Below are 17,482 nucleotides of genomic sequence, written 5' to 3'. Positions count from 1 at the left end.
GTCGGCTGCCTCAGGTACATCTTCAGATCAAGTGTTAGCCTACATACAGACAGCTTTCATTTTAGTTTGTCTTTAACACTTTGCTGTTAGCACCGTGAGCGCGATGTGCTTGTGTCGACCACGATCGTAAATCATAATAGTGGTGAATGAAAGAATCATATTTCAACAACAGAGCAGATTGAAATGTGGCTTTCAACATTCTGATAACATGTATTGATAAAGTACTGGCTTGGCTGGCAGGGGTTTTATTGCACTTACTCACAGTAACAAGCATAGCTGTCATCAACTAGAGTAAACTTGAAGTTATATTCCCTTCATCTGCACCGCGGCCTCTCTGCTGTTGTCTGACTTCACTCTGTTGTGTGAGATCAGCCCTTACATGCAGAGAGCAGGAGAGAGGCTGCAGAATGATGATGAAACCGAAACTTTAAAAAGTCACGTCGATAATGGTGGAGCTTACTATTATTACGGTCCTGATTAAACTTGCCTTGGGTTGTTTAATACCGGGTCTCGCTACCAATCCCTGCCCGGGCGTTTGATGAAGTCTCCTGGTTGGCTGGTGATAGATTGGTGTCAAACTGTCATTATAGCCCATCCGGGCCGTTCATGCCAGGCTCCAATCAAATCCACCACTGGTGATGTGCGCATCATCTCATTTGATGTTGCCCAATAAGAATCTAGAATGTCATCGCATTTTTTTCTCAATAGACACAGGTGTCAAAGCCATGTTGACAGGAAAGAGGCAGAGGAGAAGACCGCAAAATCACCTGGGGCAGTGCAGGCGGGGCATGAAGGCCACTGTGGCCTAAGGGCAGATATTTTTTTCAAGGGCACAAGGCCATGGCCCTTGTGGCCCTCATGAAATTCATGCCATGGTGCACACTCAAGAACACTCTAATGCACATTTTTTTTGTGGTCATATTTGTATAGAACAATTGGTTACTGTGTTTTCTTCATTTCTACAGTTATATAATATTATAGCATTTATATTACAATCATATTTTCATAATTTATAATATTAAAAAAATATTTTTTTTATTATTTAACAAAAAGGATTATGGCCTTTTACAATAAACACTGCACTTACTCTTCAATTCATACCTGTTATGTTAATGGTAACCATGCAATCTAATAAGTGATTGATCACACCAGAAAATATCTCGGGTGGATTGGACGGGCAGGACAAAAAATTTTTAAGCAGTGTTCACAGTTATTAGTATAATTGTCTAATTTCACCTCTCCTCTCTCCAGAGATTTCCCATTTCCTGATATGCACCTCCTCGAGTCCCCTCCATGCATCTTAGTCCTGCTCACCAGAGATGCTAGTGGAGGAGTCCAGGAAGACATGCAAGGAGATAGGAGTGAAGGCAACAGGCTTTTCAAAATATGAGACATCCTTGCTTTGGAGCGGTCATTTTAAAGTGATGTAAATTAAATATGCAAGGGGCGCAACGGCACCATCTGTCTATTTTATTACAGCCTACCACTGTAATTATGATCTCTGTCTGAGCGTATTAACTTAAATTCAGCTGACAATGTGGCATAATGTTACAAGAATGTAGGGACGTCATACGTTTTTGTTTTTTTTTTTTAATTTGAAATGCATGGAGGCACATACGCACACACAAATGCACACTGGGTGGGTGAAATAATAAATAGGCTCACTTGTTGCAATTTTAATTTGATCACAACAGAGGAACTTTAAATGTTTATTTATTAAAAACCAGCCAGTGTACTTTAGTGTAATATGTTACCATTTCATCACTACTTAGTAAGATTGAGTTCATTTAATACTGCAGTGATCACTGCCGAAAGACGCTGTGCGCATTTATGCACAGCAGAGGGTACATAAAGTACATAGGCCAGTTTGAACAGGTGGGTTTTGAGATGGGACAGGGAAGTTATCAATGATGATGTGAGGGATGTGGCTGCTTTGGATTTTGGCCAGGGTTTTTTTTGGGAACTGATGAGCAGGGCCTCGGTTTTGCTTCCGTTGAGCTTCAGGAAGTTCCTGCTCATCCAACTCCTGATGTCCTCAAGGCAGGTAGTGAGTCGAGGTGGGACTGAAGTTAAGCTGCAACCACCTTCTCCAGGATTTTGGATATGGATGGGAGGTTTGAGATTGGTCTGTAGTGGTTAAGGTCAGCTGGGTCAGCACCGGGTTTTTGAGGGTGGGTGTAATTGTAGCCAGTTTAGGGGTGGAGGTACAGTTCCAGAGGTAAGGAGGAGTTGATTATTCAGCGATCATGGGGGACACGGATGGCAGGCAGGCTTTGAGGAGAGTAGTGGGGACGGGATCAAGCTGACAGGTGGTTGGTTTTGCTTTGTGGATGAGCTCAGAGGTGGATTCTTCTGAAGTTGGAGAGGGGGCTGATGAGTTGGCCTGTTGTAACCGACCAGGGTTTAAAGTTTGTATGTTTTTTTTTTTAGGTTTTTTTATTGCCTTCTTGACGTTGTAATTGCACTCAAGTGAGAGTTCACCCTTTCATCCTCCTTGGATGACCAACAATTCTAGTTGTCTCTTCTGTGTGGTTGTGTGTGAGCAGGCTAACATTAGCGTAACGCTTATGTTACCTGCCTGACTCACCTCCACCTGGCTTCGCAACCATATCTGCTGACATTGCTTGCAATGTGGACCAGCATGATTCTTATCTGGTCCGCACTAGCCTGGACTCCCCTCTTGGTTGTCCATCAACCCGTGTCTGGTTTCCTCCAGTACACTGCTGCTGAGCACCTCCAGATCCGCCTCCACCTCTCTGAGCCTCCGCCGGCTATGCTGCATCTCCACCTGGACATTGCACTCCTGCCACGCCGGAGATAGAACCACTGTGGGTCCCGCCGGAATTTCCATCTCCACAACTCCAAGGCAATCAAATCCTTCTGGTCCACCACTCGCTGGCCCCCAAGATTTGCCGCCCAGTCTGTTGACCACAGCGCGTTAGCCAGCCTGGCTAGGTCAGCTAACGCTACTTTCAAACATGACACCTCCGCTGTCAACTTCGGTCTGCTCAACATCCGCTCACTCACGAGCAAGGGACATCTCATCCAGGATCTCCTCACTGACCGTAAGCTTGACTTTCTCTGTTTAACTGAAACCTGGCAACAATCTAATGACCTTTCACAACTCAATGACTCCACTCCTCCGGGGTTTGTTTTCATCTGTCAACCCCGTGGCTCCAGTTGCGGAGGTAGTCTCCCGATAATTCACTGCAAGAAGTGGAAAGTCCTGTCCGTTTCTGTCCCTGCCTTCAGCTCTATGGAATGCCTAGCCTGTAAACTGTCCAGTCCCACTCCCACCATCATTGCTACTGTTTACCATCCTCCAAAGCCTCACAATGAGTTTTTAAATGACTTATCTGCTCTCCTCACTCACTTATCCATTCTCTCACCAAATGTAATATTGCTGGGAGACTTCAACATACATGTAGACAATAGTATTCTACCTCTTACCAGAGACTTTTTATCCTGCCTTGACAGTTTTGGGTTTCATCTGTTCATTGATTTTCCCACTCACACAAAAGGTCATACTCTGGATTTAATCTGCTGTTCTGGTCTCACCCCCTCCAACTGTACAGCTGATGAACTCCACATAACTGACCACTTCCTCCTCTCATTTAATGTTACTCTCTCTCCTACCAAGCCACCCGCCTCATTTCATTCCACAATATTAAGGACATTAACATGGATACCCTCTCTTCCTGCATTGAAAATAATCTGATCCCTGACCACTTATCCACCCCTGATGAACTGGATACTCATTACAATAATGGTTTAAAAAACATTCTCAACAGTCTTACTCCAGTGAAAACACAGTCAGTTACCTTCACTTGATCTGCCCCCTAGTTTATACCCCAGCTCTGGTCCATCAAGCCAAATGTTGTCAACTAGAGCGACTCTATCGAAAATCTGGTCTCACTGTTCACAGAACTATACATACTGTAACTCACCTGTTACACTATAAGGACTCAACTGCGCAAACCAAATCAAATTACTACTCCGGCCCGATCTGCTCTGATGAAGGTAACACCAAGACTATTTTATCACTCCTCAACAAAATTCTCCAACCCCTGACTCTCTGCCCCCCCACCTGTACTCATCGGACACCTGTAACTCCCTAATGCACTTCTTCCCTGACAAAATTCACAAAATCCACCAGCACTTAAGTATTGGTTCTCTACCTATCTTCTCCTCTGAACTTCTCCCCCACTGTCAGCCTTCTCCAGTTTCCAACTCCCTGACGCATCTGAAATCTCTGACCTCATCCGCAAATCCAAGCCTTCCACTTGTCAGCTCTATCCCCTTCCTACAGCTCTGGTCAAATCCTGCCTCTCCTCTCTGCTCCCCTTCTTCTCTGTCATCATCCATTCTTCACTTACCACTGGAATAGTTCCTACTCTCTTCAAAACTGCAGCCGTCACCCCAATATTGAAAAACAAACAAAAAAACATCTCTATCCTACCCTTTATTTCCAAAATTCTTGAAAAGACGGTCGCAACTCAACTCCACTCTCACCTAACTCAATATAACCTCTACGAACAATTCCAGTCTGGTTTCCGCCCCTCCCACAGCACAGAAACTGCTCTCCTGAAAATCACCAACGATCTCCTCATGGCAACCGATTCCGGTTTACTCACTAATACCATTTATTTATTATATTGTATATCGTAATTATATTGTAATCACAATCGCAATCGCAAATCGCGATATTGTCCACCATAATCGCAATCGCACATTTTTATCAAATCATGAAGCACTAATTCAAGGCCATCCATAACCTTGCCCCCCCCAATATTTGTCCGATCTCCTCCACATCGCCACCTCCTCGCGCTCCCTCCAATCCTCCTCTTCCATCCACCTCTCTGTGCCCTCCACCCGCCTCAGCACCATAGGGAGCACAGATTTCTGCTGCTCTGCTCCTCAACTCTGGAACTCACTCCCACCTGACATCCGCAACATTGCCTTCCTTCCACTGTTTAAATCCAGACTCAAAACTCACCTGTTCAAATTAGCATACTCTCTATGATTGCACTGTACATTTATTTCTTGTGGAGTTTTTTTGTTTTTGTTTTTTTAGCATCCCATGCATTTTTTATTTTATATCTACTCCTGATGCTATGACATATGACAACATATTTGATGTTCACTCTCTGCAGAAGCACCTCCACTTCTAAACAGAAGGATTTTTTGATGTTTAGATTCTGGTCTGGTTGGGGGCACATGATCCATGTAGACTGACTTTGCTGCAATAAGTGAAAGACTGCAGTAACTCCATTCAAATTATCAAGCATGTTTGGTGTCAATTTTGCTATCAAGACTGAGGAGTTTTAGTGCCTTGCTTAGGGGCACTTCAGGTAGTTTGAAGCAGCAGTAAGGGGAGGGAGAGGCCTTTATTTACTCTCCCTGCAAACAAACCAGTGGCCTTACAGCAACAAGTGTCATCACATTCACATCTAAACCAGTGAGTTGAAGTACTAAAATAAAATTCTTACACTTCAAATGATTCTAATGTTGAACACACCAACAGAAAGCCTCTGTGATAGCGGTGCAACAACCTAACCGTGGCTTTATTGTAAACACACATCATTCAGATTCGTGAAAAATAAACATTCTTTATTAATCATTTTTCATGCAACTGTCCAACAAGGCACAATAATTAGGCTTTAAATCTTTACTTACTCCAAACCTCTCAGTTAATATTGGATATGAAAAATAACGTACCTTTATTCAGTTGACACTCATATTCTATCAAATCCTGTGCACGCTTTTGTCAGACCAAAGAACATGCTGACACATGACCTGGGGCTAGTCGACAGACACAAAAACCCTGAAGACTATCATCAGCAAACAATGGCACAGCCTCCAGCTGGGACTGTCTCTGCACTGTTTGTCTATTGATGACATTACAAACAGATTCAGGTTTGTCTCTGGATAACAGTCAGAGTTTATGTCTAAATGCACAATAACCTCACGTCAAAGAAAAAGCTTGCAGTCAATTCTGATCTTAAGTGCATTGTCAGTGTTGATCAAGAGAGAAAAATAATCCTTGTAATAAGACGCCTTTCCTCAGGCTGTGAAAGTGCTGCATGCTATAATAACAGTGCGGTCCACAGTTGGTACAAAGTACAGTAGTGCTGAAGGAGAAGTATTTATTGTACGTGGCTGCAGTGCCCATACAGTATTTTGCTTTACCTGTATTATCTTTATTTCCTATCATTTTAAATGTAAAGTTTCTCCATCCGGTGTGATTAGGTGGCTGTAATAACCATTCTGATAGGTAGAAGAGAAATGTAGAGTGATGCTTAATGTGTGCTACTGCAGTTTGTAGTGCAGACTGGAGTTAGTATGGCAGTCTACTTCCAATGACAATCCCAGGTAAGAGCCAAGGAGGGACTTCAGCTTCCACTGCAGAACACTGAAGAGGATGATGGAGGGACAGGATGAGGGCAGGCAAAAAATATAGAAAATATTCTAACTTTACAGCTGCAGGAAGTGCATTCAGCATTTTAATTCATCAGTACACAATATCTCTGTCAAACTGATGGCAGTAGACACATCTAATACCATACTTTGTTCTGCCACTAATGTTGCTTGTGTGCTAGTTTCTCATCCACCCTCTGGAGGATTTTGGTTCCTGTCTGGTCTTTCTGTCTGTCATATCTTTCTACTTCATGTTTAACGATAAATACTTTAATGGTTATTTTCCCCACCCTCTGGTATTGTTAGAGGTTCTTAATCCTTTAGCTGGTTTTGCACTTAAAAACAGAGCTTTCCAAATCTACATAAGTGGCACACAAGATCAAATGCAATGTACATTTAGTAATTCTTTAAATTACTGTAATTTCACCATTGACCTGCCGACTGACTGCAGTAAGTGTGTTGCCTCATTTCTGGTGTTTCTATGTTGGTCAATAGTAGTGTCTTTGTGTTGCTCCTGTGAGCTCAAGCAAGTTCATGTTGTTATATTCTTTATTACTGCCACTTAATACCTGCTATACATTTCTTTAGACTTATACTGATTCTGCTTAAGCACTCAAAGCTCTGTTCTTCTTAAGTGACTTTCTCGCTAACCCATTGGCTGTTTACACACTAATAGCTCTGTTAGTTAAGTCAGCTTAGCAGTTAGCGATGGTTTCTCTCTCTCCCTCTCACCCTCCTGCTCTCTCTTACTCGGCATGTCAGATGTTGAATTGTTCCTCTGTCTCTGTCAGCGATAATGGTACATGTAATAAATGGAGTTTATTTACAGCATTAGAGGCAAGGCTTAGTGAATTGGAAGTGCAGCTCTGGACCATGGAAACTCACTCATTAGCTGCAGTACTTAGCCAGCCCCATATACTCTGAGGACTGAAAGTACAGTTTCTGCATGCCGCCCCCCCACAATCCCCATGCAGCCAGGAGGCTGAGCAACTGTCTTGAGTGAGTTGTAGCTCACACCCGCTAAGGCGCAAACTCTAGTAATTGGCAGCTCTGTTCTAAGAAACCTGAAATTAGCAACACCAGCAACCATAGTCAAATATATCTCTGGTGCCAGAGTAGGTGATACTGACTTAAATTCAAAACAGCTGGCTGAGGATAAACTTAGATACAGCATATTCATGTCAGCACTAATGACACCTGGTTATACCAATCAGAGGTAATTAAAATTAACATTGAGTCACTGTGTGCATGTGCAAAAAACAGTCAGACTTAATTTTCTCTGTCATCATTCAACTGCTGGCTATCAAGGTGGTGTCCAGCAAACTGCAAACAATGTGAGTTTCATAGATAATTGGTGGACTCTCTGGGGAAAACCTGGTCTAAATAGGAGAGAGCTTAGATGGAGCTACTCTCATCTCTAGGAACCTGACTGAGTTTATTAGTGGTTCATAACCATGACAACCAAGAGTTAAGACAAGGAAGCAGAGTCGCAGTCTTACACACTCCTCTGAGTTTCCACTAGAGCAGTTACCCACCCATAATTTTGTAAAAATGGTATTTGTCCCCTGACCACTTAAATTATTTATATCTTAAGTAAACAAAAGAGGAGTTGTACATAAAAAAATGGATAAAAATTAACACATCTTCTGTAAAAATAGAACCAAACAGGAGAATTAAATGTCTACTTTAAAACATCAGATTTCTGGCATCTAAAGCAATGTCGGTACAGTTTAATATCAGATAATCATATTGACTTACTTTGTCATCATGACATCTGGCTGTGTCATGATGAATATGTTAGTCTAAATGAATCCACTCCTTCAAGTCATAATAATACTCACATTCCTCAAGGCAGCGACCTAGGAGGGGGAGCTGCAGCCGTTTTTCACTTGATCCTATTAATCAACCCTAAAACCTAAACTAAATTATAATTCCTTTGAAAGCATTGTCCTTAGTCTTTCACATCCAACCTGGAAAACATCACAGCCACTTCTATTTGTCAAAGTGTGCTCCTGGCCCGTATTCTGAATTTTTATAAGAATTCTTTGGAGTTCTTATCAAGTTCAGTCCTTAAATCACTTATTATTTTGGCTGATGTTACTATCCATGTTAACATTGATACTGATGGCCTCAGTACTGTGTTTATCTCATTATTAGGCTCAAGGCTTCAGTCAGAGTATACATATAGTGTACAGATTCACTGTTTTAACCACACTGTCCATCTTGTGATGACATATTGCATCAAAATCGAAGATTTGAAAGTCTTTCCTGAGAGTCCCTCTTTATCAGATTATTATTTAAAAACTTTTGATTTTTTATTACTTGATTACGTGCCACTTGGTAAATGTTACTATGCTGGTTGTCTATCTGACAGTGTTGTAACTAAATTTAAGGAAATAATCCCATTGACAATATATTCAATCATTTCCATTAGCCATGTAAACAGCTTGGTAGGAATATTGTCTTTTTCAGAATAAGGATGGAAACCATTATATTTTGTGCATGAAATTCAGTCACTGTTGCAGCTACAAACTCTACTTACTTTATGTACCACAACTCCATTGAAAGTAGCAGCGATATTGATACTGGAATAAATGTGAAAAAAAAAAAATAATAATAACTGCATGAAGAGACTGCTGAAGACTTAGACATACAAGTAAGTGATGGTTGATAAAAGTTGATCATTAGAAATCAAATACTTCAAAACCATTAAAGCTGTTAAACTTTTAAGTGACCAAACCACAATTGGAAAATCAGCTACAAATGTCATACAAAAGTGGTTACATACTAGTAGTCCGTATCAATTAGAAAAAAGTCTAACGAGAAGGGTTTTGCTTGAAACTGCATGTTAATTCCCCTTCATCTCGACAATAAGACACCAAGTGGTGGTTCAGAGGTAGTACATCCTACCCTACAAATAGAAGCCTGGAAAAAGTCTTTGTCTTCAAAGACCTTAAACTGGATTGAGTGTATGTCGGTGTTTGCCATTTGTCTTTTGAGTAACCCTCAATGGAATAGTTTTCCTACTGATTGGGATTATAGTGTGGTTAGGGGGATACTCTGTTGATTTCAACCTGTGTCACTGTGGCAGATTAATGCTCATGGCGTATCATTTCCTATTGCCAGGAGGTAAAAATTTGACACCTTGCAACGGCCACACTCTATGATGAAAACTCAAGCCTTTAACTACTCAGCTTGAGACATAGTCCTATAAGCCAAGTAAGGTTATCATAATGATTACCTTAAGGCATGTGGGCAAACAAAAACTGACCTCATTTAACTCCCCATGACTCTGTTCTTACAGATTTTCTTGTGATAACAGCCATATTAGCTGTGTCTTGAGATGGAGAGATATCATGATTAATTTAAAATTATACACAAGGCATGCAACCAGTCAACTTTACCACTAATATCCTGTCTGCTGCTATCACTGACAGCTGTCTGCTCTGACTGCATGCCAGAGTGCCTACCTCTCAGTCTCTCTCTCTCTGTCTCTCAGTCTCTCTCTCTCTGTCTCTGTCTTTCTGTCTCTCTATCTGTGTCGCTAGCTCAATCTCACACACGCACTGAGCTCGGCAGGGTGGGGACGAGGAAAAACGAAGAGAGTCTCCCTGCATGGTCTGCAGCATTTTTCAAGTTTGCAGACACATCTCTTGACCTCATATTTTCTAGAAGAAATTGCTGAGGTAAAGGTTCTGGGACAAAACTATCTTGTTATGTTTCCTAGCTCAATTTTAAGTAGGTATACAGTAACCCTGCAGCTTTCTCAGTGGGTATACAGCGCAGACATGCATATCACGCAGGCTACACTACTGCCTGAAGGCACTTTTAGGCCACCTGTTCTAGTTAGGCTGACCTCTGAACCTTCATGTGACATCATGTCAGTAAGCAGTGAGCGTGTCTCACAACTAAGTAGGGGTGTGAAGACATCAAATACTATTTACACCCATTACTTCAAATAGTATACTCTCACCAAGGTACAGTCATCAATAATATGAATTAAGTACTAAATGTTGTTTACCTCAAATTACAACTACTATTGCGGTCTTGTAGTGTGATTATGTGTTAGCCCTGCAACAGACTGACAACCTGTCCAGTGATATATGATGTGAGAGGAAAAACTCTGCGGAGTGAGTATTGTTCCTCTATCTGCGTTGGATGTGTAATGAGGTGAAACTTTGCCAATTATGTTTGCAATATCAAAATAATAAAGTGATAATATTTGTACAGATTAATCCATATTTTGCTGCCCCCAGGTGGCCAAAAATCAACAATTGCCAAGCAATAAAGGACTGCATCTGAGGAGACAAGTTCTGTCTCCAACAACTCCTTTGTTGCTTGGTTAGTATTTCAGTGAAGCAAATTATACACTGCGGGTGCTGTCTTTGACATTTCCTTATATTGGTTAGCCTGAGTGTCAGACTGAAGCTCCCAGAACCTTCAGTCTGACATTACCTCCATTGAAGGCGATTTACAAGGGGGAGGGAATTTGATTTTTCCCTAACCAATCAGTAGAGATAAACGACTCACCCAGAATCTGACATCATTAGTATCCATTAATCGGGGGTGCCGAAAACAAGTGAGCATTGCCCGTTTAAAATGTCTCCGTCATTGTGCACGCCCAGCTGCATCGCTGTTAAATCCAGTTTAGCAGCTTCCTTAATTTGGTCCTCCATTAACGCGAGTAGTGGTGAACTACCTCGATAGTATCGTTAATGTGGTCTGTAGAATCTGTAGTGGTAGCCATTGTTGCTATCCTCACCAGTTACCCACTGGTGTACAGCTTGACATCAGCGTGGCGCTGATTGGCTAATTGCTAGACCCGCCCCCACCCCCGGCATTCATTGGTCCGTCCATCGCTTGGACGAGATAAATCGCAAATTCACTGCAGTATGCCAGACCAGAGATGCAAGCCTACTCAGTTGAGTGGGCAGGGTCTATGGTCTGGAACCAGGCTATATATTGGTATCTATGTATCGTATAACCATAACACAATAAACAGTAAGTGATCATTACTAAGCAATATGCTGAAACCAAGCAGAGAATCTGGCCATATCTGTCCAAGTGGACTGCCCCACTATTTTGACAGAGAGCTTTTAGAAACTGGCATTGAGTAGTGTAGCCAAAAAAAACATGTGACATATAAGCAGCCTTTTTAAACCTGCACTATCGACAGTAGTGTGAACATGGCTTGCAAAAAATAACAGGCAGTAGACTTCAAGGCTTGACATAAAGCTTTGGAGCTTAGAAATTTAAAATAATTGACATTAGGGATGTCAGTTTCAGTTCATTTTGATTTTGATAGCCCAACACCTTTCAACCGCGAGCCAACTGGTTTACGGCTAGCTGCTTTAACATGCAGAAACAAGGTCTCCAATGCCCAGCCTTCGTCTCCATGGGTTAGGTAGCCTTGGCTGCTCTGCACTGTGCACCACCTGGGTTGAGGGGGGGGCTAACTAGCAACACCACTCATTCGTAATTACTGCTAGTGAGGGACGGTGTTGCTGCCGAAACAAGGAGGCCATCCTCCAGTCACCCACCAGGTTGCCCCAGTGAGTAAGCAGCTTCATTTTGAGCCGCTCACCCCCTTTAGCATTGCTAACTGTGTTAGCTGTGCTGACACTGCTAATGGTGCTAACAAAGCTAACACTGACAACATAGTTCTGTGTTCTGTCTTTCTGTCTCATTGTTTCATATGGATTACTGTTAATTTATCATGTTGATCTGTTCTGTACGATATCTATTGCACGTCTGTCCATCCTGGAAGAGGGATCCCTCCTCAGTTGCTCTTCCTGAGGTTTCTACCATTTTTTTTCCCCGTTAAAGGTTTTTTTTGGGGAGTCTTTCCTTATCTGCTGCAAGGGTCCTAAGGACAGAGGGATGTCATATGCTGTAAAGCCCTCTGAGGCAAATTGTGATTTGTGATATTGGGCTTTATAAATAAAATTGATTGATTGATTGAATTGAGTTAACAATCCTTAAGGGGGTCTATAGCTCAATTAAGCCACTCACTCATTGGAGCAACCTGACGGGGGAGACCGGAGGGTGGGCACAATGTTTCCACAGTAATGCCATTGGGCCAGGAAGGCGTTACCAGTGATATCACGGTGGTGCGTAGTGCAGTAAGCTGAGGAGTAGCAAAATGACCTGCAGACCAACATGCGTAACTGCTCAAAAATATTCTGGACAGTCAACCAATTAACTGTTTACTGTTGACATCCTTAATGGATATATTTTAGTTGTAACATGCCTGCAGTACTGACTCAGTGGATATGAACTACTCAGTGACAAGGAGCTCTGTATATAGAGAGATGAATGTAACCTCAGTGCAGTCAGGTGGAAGGGAACAGAAAAGGTAGCCACTAACTTCTTGAGAGCAGCAATGAGGTACATGCTCCTGGGTAGCAAAAGGTAGACCTGGTCTGTGAGCACAGCATCAATGATCTTCTTGGCCACAAAGTCTGGATCCAGGATTGGCAGCAGTCTTGGCCACCTGATGAGCACAAGAAGAGGGATTAAGAGAACTGAATACAAGTGCTAACAGCACTAAACCACTTACCAACAATTATTACACAACCAACTTGCCATCTCTTTAAAAGGTTTCGTAAGGTACACAGGATGCACATGAATGTAACTGTGGACATCTGTCATTGCATGGCAAAGACATCTGAATTCATTTTAAAGGAATACTTCACCCCCCGAATGACTGTTTGTATATCAATAACGTTTGGTCACATTGTAACCTTGGTTCCCTGAGTGAGGAGATTATCTCCCCACCCAGTAGTTATATCATAACTATGGGAATTATCCCCATCTGGGGTAAAAGACATTGAAAATTAATCATCTTTAAGACACCACTTTAAGTGGCTGGCATGCCCCAGGCTATAAAAGCCCCACCTTGCACATGCACCCACTGATTAGCATTGACTGGAATGGGTACCGAGCGCCCTTGAGGCTGGGGAGATAATCTCCTCACTCAGAGAACCAAGGTTAAAATGTAACCGAACATTCTCTGTTGTATCAAGATTATGTCCCCACTCAGTAGTTATATCATAACTATGGGAACCCTTTAAGACAGGTCCACAGGTGCCCCCCTCCGGTATTCGAATGAGACGTCCCTGCCACCAGGTGCAGCAGCAATAGAAAATACCCAATAGGTGTGTATATATGAAAAAACACTAATGAATTATAAACAAATGTACAACATCTTGCGCATTCAACGGTCGGTGACACCGCCAGATGTTCTGTGTCACTGTACCAATGCCCAGGAGCCAGATGCAACCATGAGCACGACCAACCTTGCCAGACGCAGGGGCTGGGTGTGGGAAGACTGCTCAGTTGGCCAGCCTGCTGCCAGGCCATGGACAATAATAAATTGCTACACCTTGCGTTGAGTGTACCCACGCACCCACTAGAACTGGCATACAAGCCTCTGTAAGCCTGCTGAATTGTCTCCATGACCCAATGAGACAGCCAAGCCTTTGACACCGGCTGGCCCTGGCACTGGGCCTTAAAGCAGACAAAGAGTTGGTCTGTCTTTCTAAATGCTGCAGTGCACCGGACATAGACCTTCAGGGAACTAACAGGACAAAGATTTGAGTCTTTTTGACCCTCACTACCCTCCTTGGACGGGTTGTAGGGTCGCAACTCCAATGACTGATTCAAATGAAAGTCTGTGAGTAGTTTTGACAGGAATGCAGGATTGGACACATGACATGACACCAGCGCCATCCGGCAGGAAACAACAACGGCTCTTATCCACTGACAGAGCGAACAGTTCCCCCACTCTTTCGGTTGCTGTCACTGCCAAGAGAAAAAACACTTTAAGAGACAGCCACTTAATTCTGACAGACTCCAAAGGCTCAAAAGGTTCCTGGTGCAGGGCAGCCAATACATGACCCAGGTCCCACGGTGGAATGGCCGGGCTCCTGGTGCGCAGTGCAAGCCTCTGCGCACCTTTCAGGAACTGAGAGATGAGGCTGCAGTCACCATTTGCAAGCCTATAACACCATGTGCGAGCAGCCTTGATAACTTCCACCATGCCTGTAAGGGGCTGAAGATGATTTTCCTTAGAGTTATACCGATACCAGTATCTGAAATGCCTTAGGCAGTATTGGGTATTGGCGAGTACAGCCTATGACCAATCTGATACCACGTAATGCCTCACGTCATTACGCATACGCACGCTACAGGCAAACGAAACGGAAACGGAGCAGAGTTTAAAAAGCATTCTACTGTCGCCTTTAAAATGTCTTTTTTTTAGCAAATTGTGTGGCTGCACTTTAACCTGTGTCTTGATCTGTGTCAACACTGGATAATAATAATAATAAAAAAGTTTTATGGCATATTGGATTGGTACTACTCGGTACAGCCTGGAGGAAATATTAATACCCAAATACTTAATGTTTCTGATGTGAAAGGGGAGGAGTGGGTCTTGAGTTGAAGAAGTTTTTTCAGACAGAGGCAGTATGATTGATCTGTTCCAGTTAATTGTGTAGTTGCTGATTAGATTTAAAGTTTCTTTTAATGATTTGTAGGGGTCTTGTAAAAACAATAATATATCATCTGCATAAAGACTAATTTTATGTTCTGAATGGCTATTTTGAATTCCTTTAATGTTATTGCTTTTTGTATTGCTGCGGCAAGGGGTTCAATGAAGATGGCAAATAAAGAAGGTGAGAGTGGGCATACTTGTCTGGTGTGAATCCCCGTGGTGTGATACCATTTGTGGTTATTGTGGCCATAGGTGAGATGTAAAGAATTTTGATCCAGTAGATGATGGCTGATATTTTCAGCACTCTCAATACTTTGAATGTGGTGCTGGAAGGGAAGACTGTTACCATCTTCAATGTCCAGGACAAAATTAAAGCCACACTCCTCAAGATGGAATTGTGGCGTGGCCATCTCAATCGCAGAGAATTTGACAGCTTTCCAACACTGGATTTTCTCTTTGCTGCTGGAGAGGACGTGGAGGGAGCACAATTGCATCCTTCAAGCAACATCTACAAGACCTCGACTCGCAGCTGGGAATATATTTCCTAGAATTAGACGCAAGCTTTGAGTGGATCAGAAATCCATTTTGGTACAAAACGCACAAGTCAGATCCAAGCTTTCACCAAGAGAGGTTGACAGCCTTGTGGTCAAAGCATCAGATGAGACACTGAAGACATCTTTCAGGGAGAAAGGTTTGAATGACTTTTGGCTCCACATCCAACCTGAGCATCCTGAGCTGGCTAACTATGCTCTGAAACTGTTGATGCTTATTCCAACCACCTACAACTGTGAAGTTCGATTTTCTACACTTGTTGGCCTGAAAACAAAGCAGCGCAACAGGGTCAGTGTGGACTACCATATGAGACTGAAAGTCTACAGTTTGGAGCCAGACATTGCTTCACTCATGGTCCAGAAAAAGCAGCACCATTCTTCCCATTAAGATGGCAAAATAAGACAACAATGAGTGAGTACAGAGACTGATAGGATGTATGATGTATGTAGAGTGAAAGTTGCGGGTGTGACAGTGAGTTAAAGACACTTGTTTACGAAGCTCTCTGCACTCTGACAGTTGAGTCCCCCACTCTACCTCTGAAACATTCCGCCCATAGAAACCCATTGTAAAACCTTCATGCTCCAAACAAGTTTGAATATTCCAGAAAGTTTGAATGGGACTTGAAAGTTGAAGTAGAAAATTTCACCAAAAATTTGACGGGTGCCCGCTGCCGCCACCGTACTGATGTACCACAGCCAGCAGGTACTGCATTCTACAGGCAGTGCATACTGCATGTACTACATATGCTACAGGTACTGAGTACTACATGTGTATAATATTGTATGTGTTTATAATATGTAACAACATGTGTTTAACATTCATAAAACCAAAAGTATCAACAGTAGTATTAGTAGTAAAGGCTGTAATGTAGCATGACAGATAGCTAACACTGATATATAATGTTTATATGCTGTTTAAAAAGGAGATTATGCTCCTGTCATGTCTGCATTTGAGATTCAGAGACACGCACACACCATCTGTCTGTTTGTGTGTCAGTGGTCCTGGTAATTAACGAGAGGCTCCTGCAGCAGTGGAGCAGAGAGGGGCAGTGAGCAGTTTAGAAAGCAAGCAGTTTTTTAATGGATTTAAAACCTCTCAAACTCCTCCTTGTTATGGCCAAAATGTGAGTCCAATCGTCAACATGAGGATACCACCAGCGAGAGGAGATTCTCCTGAACACAGAAATGTCTTCTTTCTGTTTATGGTGTCAAAAATGTGATCATGGTTGCAGGTTAGAAAACTGGTGCTGCCAGCTGTTTTCCAACCGATCTAAACACCATTTGAAACATGTGAAATGTACTATCCAAATAATGTTGTGGCAATGGTGGTTGCATTTGGTTGAAGACTTTTGGAGATATTGATGTTAATTGATTTTGCATATTCTTAAAAATATAGAGTGACAGTGTTCTGAATTGACTATAGGTTGCAGCATTTTCACAATTCAGTGGATGTGCCGAAAAAGTGTCAGCTGTGTAGGACACACTGGTGATTATTATGATTAAGTGTGGAATGTGAAATTGAAATTTAGATTTAACGTAATAAGCCACGCCCCCTTTAAGCAATAATTTTCAAATTTTGTGGATCAACTGAGACATGACCCTAGCTGATGCAAACCAAGTTTTGTATAAATATCTCTGGCCGATTATGAATTATAAACTTTTTGCTTGTGTAGCACCCCCTATTGGTTGATTTAAATCAAACTTTCAGGGTTTGATTCAGACGCTCATGGCAACATTTCCTTCAGGTTTTGTGACAATTGGCTGAACGGTCAAGGCGTAAAAGCCATTAATGTGCCACATCCCATCTAAAGTTCATTGAACAATATCATCAAAACGCAATGACATATCAAAAAGTCTTTGACCACTCAAAAAAGCTCCATCCCATGATGATTAACAGAACGTTTGGTACAAATCTGACCTATGCCTTAGGAGGAGATGTAAAAATGGTGTTTTTCAGAAAAATCATTATGGCGGACAATCTAGTGGGCGGACCTTGAGGGGTCTTTAGGACCTCATAGAA

The 17,482-nt window shown here is 42.3% G+C and overlaps 1 protein-coding gene across 6 annotated transcripts in view; it reads right to left on the bottom strand.

Moving 5' to 3' along the window:
* The window catches only part of LOC117272043 (epidermal retinol dehydrogenase 2-like), a 202,936-nt gene that overhangs the window by 62,118 nt on the left and 123,336 nt on the right, over positions 1 to 17,482 (bottom strand). For 3 of the 6 annotated variants that reach the window (XM_078172862.1, XM_078172860.1, XM_033650748.2), the window contains 2 exons: positions 12,785 to 12,910; positions 2,418 to 6,412 (listed from right to left, as the gene is read on the bottom strand). The exons of 1 other annotated variant lie outside the window; for it this stretch is intronic. In XM_078172862.1, coding sequence (XP_078028988.1) covers positions 6,310 to 6,412; positions 12,785 to 12,910 — 229 coding nt within the window. In that variant the 3' untranslated portion in view covers positions 2,418 to 6,309. Of the gene's footprint in view, positions 1 to 2,417; positions 6,413 to 12,784; positions 12,911 to 17,482 lie in introns of those variants that run through there. 2 more of the 6 variants (XM_078172863.1, XM_033650749.2) reach the window with 1 other exon arrangement.

This window comes from Epinephelus lanceolatus, chromosome 12, assembly GCF_041903045.1.
Source record: "Epinephelus lanceolatus isolate andai-2023 chromosome 12, ASM4190304v1, whole genome shotgun sequence".
Lineage (NCBI taxonomy): Eukaryota > Metazoa > Chordata > Actinopteri > Perciformes > Serranidae > Epinephelus > Epinephelus lanceolatus.
Note: the sequence above shows the minus strand (reverse complement) of the source record. Positions and strands in the feature narration are given on the sequence as shown.